The 7,808-nt window shown below is 33.9% G+C and overlaps 1 protein-coding gene across 1 annotated transcript; it reads right to left on the bottom strand.

Moving 5' to 3' along the window:
* Positions 1–606: 606 nt before the first annotated feature.
* LOC132638303 (tyramine N-feruloyltransferase 4/11-like) lies at positions 607–1,602 on the bottom strand. The gene has a single exon (XM_060355241.1). It carries the CDS (start codon positions 1,490–1,492, stop codon positions 758–760), a length of 735 nt encoding a protein of 244 aa, XP_060211224.1. The 5' UTR covers positions 1,493–1,602; the 3' UTR covers positions 607–757.
* Positions 1,603–7,808: the final 6,206 nt, after the last annotated feature.

Raw genomic sequence — 7,808 nt, 5'->3', positions numbered from 1 at the left:
TTGGACTCGGACCAACTATCCTTTCAACAGTACTTAAGCATCTCTCGTCTATAAGAGAGTAATTTTGATTTTAACTATCATCCAGTTCTGATTATCAATCAGTTCATGCTAATTCTATGTAACTTAGTTTGTAGATTCATTTACTAATCTTATTATTTTTAAAGCCAGCTGATGATTGGATATTCAAAATTTTCAAATACTTCTCTACTAAAAAATGATTCTTTTAAGATTTGACGTCATTTGTACTATATTTACAGTGTACGTATTACATTCTGGAGGTGCAATTTCCAGGATAAACTAATTAAAGCGATCAACATAAAAGTTCGAAAATAAATAATATAATTAACCTATGTCTACATGCGTGCACCTACTTGGAGTCTAGTTATTGTTAACCCAAATTAAAATTCATGGACAGGACGATTTACTAATTTGATAATTGTGCACGCGCGCCTCAAATTGACCTCTTTTGATTATCTTTTTTCAGCTCAAAATATCTTTAAGAATTGTGATTAAGCATACCATGACATTTCCGTGTCATTGGTGAATTTTCACATATAGAAAGATATTATTTTTTGTGAAATAAATTAAACAGCAAAACATAACATGTAAAGTGGATTGGAGGCTGTAAAATATCAATTTTCAAACACAAATGTAATACACACTGAAGATTCTGCTTTTACATAAAAAGTACATATGAAGAATTTGATAAATTGCATGATCAATGAAACAATAAGGTAATTAAAATAAATAAATAAAATTAACAGCTTGCGTCATCATTTTTCTCCCTATCAGCATACTTTTGAAGAGCTTCACCATGCAACTTCCCATACCTAAACTCATCAAATATTTCAACTCCCATATTTATGTAAAAATCATAAGACTTCTTATTCCAAACTGCAACTATTCCATCTACGGAAACGAACCCATTGTTCGCAGCAATGGTTGAAACAGTTCCGAACAACAATTTCCCCATTCCCAACTTTCTGTAACTTTCCCTAAAGTAAAGGCTCTCAAAATAGAATCCAGGTTTGTCATTGAAGCACGAGTAATTCGCGTAAAAGAAAGCATATCCTGCTATAAAAGCATCACTCTTATGGTTCCCATCATCATATTTGGACCTGAATTCCTCCACCTGTCCTTCAACAACGGGGAATTTAATGTCAAATGTTGTAAGGACGGGCTTGAAACCTTCGTCCGTGGTATGCCTGGATTCGGTAAAAGGGGTCGGAGATACTTCGAGTAGAAGTACGGATGGACCGTAGAAAAGAGGAAGAGGGGTTTCTTTAAAGAGCAAGTTGGCTAAGGAGGACTCGGTTGCTTTGTACAAATGAGTGAAGTTGTGGTATACATGGATTTGGTAAAATAGTTGGTATATATGGGACAGATCAGCCTTCGTAGCAAGACGGACTCTAGTGTATATCTTTTCGGTGATCGTAACGTTGTTTTCCGGTGAGGAATTGGTGGTTATTGTTTCAGATATAACTGAAGCCATTGTTACTGTTAATCAGTTTGAGATTTGAGATACCGAATGCTTAGAGGAAAAAGGAGAGCTTGAGAAATCTTAGAAAGGACTAGGAAGATTAATGTTTTGTAATGGGATAGTGTTCGAAAAGTTTATAGGAGATAATGGTTATTTATAGTGGAGATGGCCCTTTTTTAATTAGTTGGGTTGGTGAAGGAAACTCAAGTGTGCGTTCTTAGCTATCATTAGAGGCTGCTATATCCTTGAATAAAAATAATACTGTCATTTGAGATATATTGAATAAGAAAATAAATATTAAAATTTCATTTTTTTTTAAATAGACCACAAAAAAGGGAAATAAGACGCGTAATTGTAACAAAAGTTGGTGAAAGGGAGCCCCAACTTTTGTATCCATTCCACCGCAAATTGTTTTGCCTCGTATTCTAGTTGTTCTATAGGGAAATATAATATTTCCAAGCAAAATAAAGAAAAGTTTTGAACTCACAAGTGCTACGGAAGCGGCTCCTCTCCACTATCCTTCCCCTCCATTTTTCGTTTCCCCCTTTGTCACACCTCAACCTTAGTTAGGCGTGATTGACACCCGACACCTCATTTGGGCCGAGCAAACCAAACTATAACTCTCATCATCTATTTACCGAAAGACGAGCAAGGCCAACAAGGCCAACCTGTGAGTATAATTTCGTACAAAACTAAGCATCTTACCGCAAGGCTAACATATATCTCTATAAATATCATTCCCAAAATGCGCATATATATATATATATATATATATATATACATACATATTAAGGGTCGACGAGATCGACACTATATATATATATATATATATATACATACATATTAAGGGTCGACGAGATCGACATCACTACTGACAAAACATGACTAGACTGTACACAGGATCTTTTTGCAAAACCCTCGAAGGAGATGACCAAAGTATATAAGTCGGGACAGGGCCCCTGACATGCCCATAACACAAAATTACATATACAATCCCTAACTCGGCAATGCTCTAGGAAGAAGTGGAGCTCACCAGTCAAAACTGATACCTGGAGGCAGCCTACTGTGGAGGGTCCTCGTCTCGTCTGTCTATACCTTGTCGTCTCCTTAACTACTCAACGCCTATCTTCTCGAACTTGCAAATCTTATTCTTGAAAAACTCTAGCCGCACGCACAACTTGCTCCAACTAGAAGCAAGAACACACACTTCTATGAACTAGTTGCTGATTTAGAGCTCCATTTTCTCTTAAAATAGTTTTGAAGGGTTTGGGGTGTTTGAGAGAGCTTATAGGGTTACTAAGGATCTGATTTGGTGAAAATATGACCCTCAAGGTCATGGCCCTTCTTATTTATAATTGTGATCCCTGTTAATCAAATTATAATCTATTTACATAAACTAAAGAACAGTATGTTTATTTCAAGCCCACAGAAAACTGTGTTTCCTTAAAGAATTTCATTCCCTCACAGTTTCCAAAGGTTTCGATTAATTCTTCCCAGGATAGAACGAAATTGTATTCTGCAAAACCGACAATGGAAATTGCAGAATTTCAGCGAACTCAACGAATGGTAACACACACGACACTTCCTAGTAAGCAAAAATTTCTGAGTTTTTCGTTTCAGTGTCTTAAAAATGAGGTAAAGCCTTTGAAAATTTATAGCCCGCTATTTTGATCTGAACAGGTGTGAAAGTGCATGTTCGGTGAAGGAGATGCCCGTTGGTCATCGTTTTGTTTGTTAGGAAATAATTCTGTTGGAAAAAATAATTTCGCGAATTTAATTAATTAAGTTAAATTCCGTGTGAATTAATTAATATCAGGATTGAAAATACTAAATAACGATCCGAAGCTGAAGCCGGAGCCGAGCGACGACGACAGCGCGAGGGGTGGTCTTCTTCTCAACCCTTTATGAGCCAGAGAATATGTTGCTTAATATAAGCACACACATAACACTTTCAACCACCAATGTGGGAGAAGTGCTCACTTGAAAGGTTATTTTTCAACCTTTCATTTTCCCTCCACTTTTGTTTCCCTCTATTTCCCAATTCATACTTCACCTTAAAATCCCCCACTTAATGCATTTGTGTACTTGAAACTCAACAATAACAAAAGAGAAGTTTCCACCGCCTCAACTCGACGGCAGCATTAACGGTACCGTCGTTATTCGACGGTCGATCGACTTACAGCTGTCGAATTGCACCGAGTAATCATATAATTTGTAGGGGCCGCATCTTTCACCGTAGGTCTCGGATTTGCGATTAGTCAGTTGCATTGGAAATAAGAGACTCTCTAAACTTCAATTTACATAGGTTATGAGTTCCATAACTCATATTCCAGGAGATACACCTCCCTCAAGTTAGACAAAAAATTCTTGTCCAAAAGTCTGCCAAGTTTTTACAAAATTTCGACAAATTTAATTTCTTCGATTTGCTTGATCCCGAAACCTTTAGACACTTGCTTAGCACTTGTTAGAAGTTTTCCTTAACCTTATAAGGGTTTCATAACCTCTTTGGGCTTACATTAGTTTACTTACAACGCAAACGACGCAAAAATTTTCGAGACGTAACACCCTTTGATTTGTGACATGTGTCACTCTAATAAATAAACACCCCCCCCCCCTAGCTCATGCGCGCACTCAGGCAATCGAAGCCAATGGGAAAATTGATAAAATTATTCCAGATAGTTAAAGATTATTTTTGGCTTTGCGTTTGCTTTTTTGTGTAATTTTAAAACTTTAAACAAACTCGTTGTTATTCTTATATAATTTTGATTTGTCAAATATCAACTCTTAACTAGAGGGCAGATTCAATGTTAGGGTACCGGGTTCATTTAAATCCAGTACTTTCAAAGCGAAACATAAATTTTTATGTAAGAATCTACTAAAATTGAAATAATTAGTGTAGATATGAACTCATAACAATGTTAAAATATAATGAATTTAAAACTAAAAACTTTTAAGGTCGAATACGCAAAATTTAACACAAAATTTAAATCTAACATCCAGAGACAACATATAAATATCAAACAACATATTTTACAAATTATTTACATAGAGGTAGGGGTAGAATCCGCAACTCCCTAAAGAGTTACTGTATACAAGGAAACTATAAAATTGTATCTTCCTATAGGGCAAAAATACTGCAATAGATCATGGGAAGATACATGGGCAAGGGTTACATGAATTGGTTCTTCCTGTGTACGTGTCGAAAAGTCGCCATGTGAATCAAGTCCAGCTTATAAGATCCTTTTGCCAGATCAGGTGGTCCATTGATAGAAGAGATAATTTTGGTAGATCTTCCTATACTCCATTTAGTCAATACATCTGCAACCTGATTAGCTTCTTTGTAGCAATGTTGAACTTTGCAATTGCCTTGTTCGATTAGTTTCTTATTCTCTTTGGTGTCATTCATATGCTATGGAGGAATGCTCAAGCAACTTTTAATTTAGTTTAACAATAACAATTACGTCTCTACCTCAAATTAATTGAAATAGGACAACTAAATCCATATTGATTGTGTTTCCGTTTAAATCTATCTCAGTTCAACGTTATTGACTTTAGTATATGACTAATAATTCGTCACTCTTTCAACTATTTCATCTTCTCCAATTGTTAGATTTAATCACCAATGATGCTTCTTCAGCAATTAATAGACTAGAGGATGTCCAAAAGAGCTAACTGTGTAAATTGCTGACATTTTTGGTTAATGATAATTTTCTCTTTTAACCAACCCAAAAAAGAAAAAACTTTCGGTTACATTTAATTTGTTTGAATATGTTAGAGGGATATCGAGAACAGGTAATAAGTGGATAGAGTTGTATGCAAATAGGAATATACGCAAGTACATTAATAATCAAGAGTAAATTTCTCAAAAGCTCACTAAAGTATATCAAATTACTTAATTAAATCACTTAATATATTTTTATATCGAAAGTAACCCAATTTATGATTTTGTTTTCTTACAAAGTCACTCTAGTCAAAATGCCACTTCTAGTCAGTAGAAACCTGACTTGGCATGACTATTTAAATAAATTATTAATTTTTCATGTCATCTAAACGCTTTTCTTATTTTTTTTCTTAATCAAGTTTTTATCACTTTTCTTTGTTTCAATTTTTTCCTCTCATTTTGTCGTAATTATCTTTTGTCTAATTATGTTATGCTTTTTTTTTTTTTTTTTTTTTTTCTGTTGATAAATTTAGTTTGCTCTTTGCTTCTTCGGGTCAAATGCATGTTTCTTGAAGTACGTACTTTATTTAAATGCTCTTTCTTATTTGATTTTTTAATCAAATTTTATGAATTTTTGCTTTCGTTTTCTCCCTTGTTTCTTCATCTTGGTCAGTTGCTTATTCTTCTAGGTAATATTCAAAGATATTATCTCCTTTAATTTCATTTAAGATCATTCTCACCTGCACAACTTTATCTTAGTAGGCTTTTGGCCGTAGAAATCAAACAATTTTCACTTTATTTGGAATTTTTGAATTGAAGTTGAAGAAGTAGTTGTGTTTGATTATGTTTTTTTACAAAAAATATTTGAATTAGTATTTATGTTTGAATGTAATTTCCTAAAAAATATGAAATTTAATTTATACCCTATAATTTCTAAAAATTAGCAAAACCGCCAGCTTTTCAAGCATTAACAGTTTCAACGAAGTTGAACAAGCTAAAAAATACATAGTAACAAACAAATGTTATGACCATCTTTTGCGAGATCATTAATTTTGTGCTTTCAACTTCTAACAGTTCTACCGGTAGTCCTGTACTACTCTTTTAAAACAGTAAAGAGTGTGCACCCTTTGGTAATGTCACTTTTCTTTTAAGAATATCACTGAAGAACAGAAGTCAAGTTAACCAATTTTTTTCTTCTGTCGTCCACTTGTTTTCCTTTGGGGGTATGCCAAACTTATGGTTTAAATTTAAGCCGTCGTGTAATATTCCAGACACTACCACCTGATATAAGGACTTAATTAGGAGTTGAACCTGGCCCAAAGAAAATAGAATATTTGACTATAGATGGGGTTGTTTTTATAAAATCCAAAAGTTTAGGGTAAAATTTGAAAATAAAAATAATCCCAACAGTGAAAAGTGAGTTGAAAAGTAAAGATGTTATAAGTTATATTTTAAGATGAATGATTTTTATGGTGAAACAGATCCTTGGCTGAAAGTAAAGGAAGAAGGCACAAGGATGCTCGTGTGGCAGTGAATAAATTAAAGAACAGGCAAGCAAGAAAATGGTCGGTTCTATTAACTATGGGTTTCAAAGGTGATGACTCCAAATTAAATCTAGAAGACAAGGTTGGTTCCTTAAACAATTATATCAAAATAAACGTACAATGTCTACATGATATCTACGTCTGGCGTAGATTAGAGGGTCTTCTTTTTTTACTATAATATGTCAGGTTTATAGTGCATAATTTGTCAGGTATCTAGTTTAGTAACTAAAATCCTAATAATTAGTCCTTGCTACTTGACTAAGAAGAGGATAGACAGTCTTCTTTCTTTACTACTCGATATTAGGTTGAATCCTATAAATTAGCCCGTACCACTAAATTAATTAAATTCTACTTTTATTTACTTCAATGTCTCAAAGACATACCAGCTAATGATACTGCTCATTTTTAGATAAACGCACAATGTCTACATGACATGTACATTCGACATAGATTGGACGGTCTTCTTTCTTTACTACAATTTGTCAGGTATTTAGTGGATCAATAATTTGATGGGTATCTAGTGGAGTAGCTAAAATCCTATTAATTAGTCCTTACTATTTTACTAAGAATATGATTAAATGGTCTTCTTTCTTTACTACTCGATATAGGTTGAATTTTAGGTAGAATCCTATGAATTAGTTTCGTAATATGAGTTTTAATTAAATTTTACTGTCATTTTCTTCGATGTCCGGAAGATATACCAGCTACTGTTACTGTTCATTTGCTATACGAATATCAAAATCTTAAGGGGTAGGTGCATACAATACTGCAGGTCTTGATTGTATTCATATAGTATAAATGCACTCATATTTTTTTTGGAAATATTAATTACACATGTGAAGTATCTAGTAGAGAAATAATTAAGTATCTAGTTTGATTATTTAATTAGTTAATCAAGTGGATCAAGACCACATTTGTTTTGGTTTCACGTGCAGATTCCTTTGGGAGGGCAAATAGGTATACAATCAACGAGGGTATGATTTTTACACGAAAATCATGGAATAAGTAGTGGTTTGGCCTTTTGGGGGAAAAGCATCACTGCATGTCTGCATCTACACCTTTAACCAACGACGTAACTAGGATGAGTTTTCTAGTCTATTGCAGTTTCGTCTATATCAAATCT

The sequence above is a fragment of the Lycium barbarum genome, chromosome 4 (assembly GCF_019175385.1).
Source record: "Lycium barbarum isolate Lr01 chromosome 4, ASM1917538v2, whole genome shotgun sequence".
NCBI lineage: Eukaryota > Viridiplantae > Streptophyta > Magnoliopsida > Solanales > Solanaceae > Lycium > Lycium barbarum.
The sequence above is the reverse complement of the archived record's forward strand: the minus strand, read 5'-3'. Positions and strand labels throughout refer to the sequence as shown.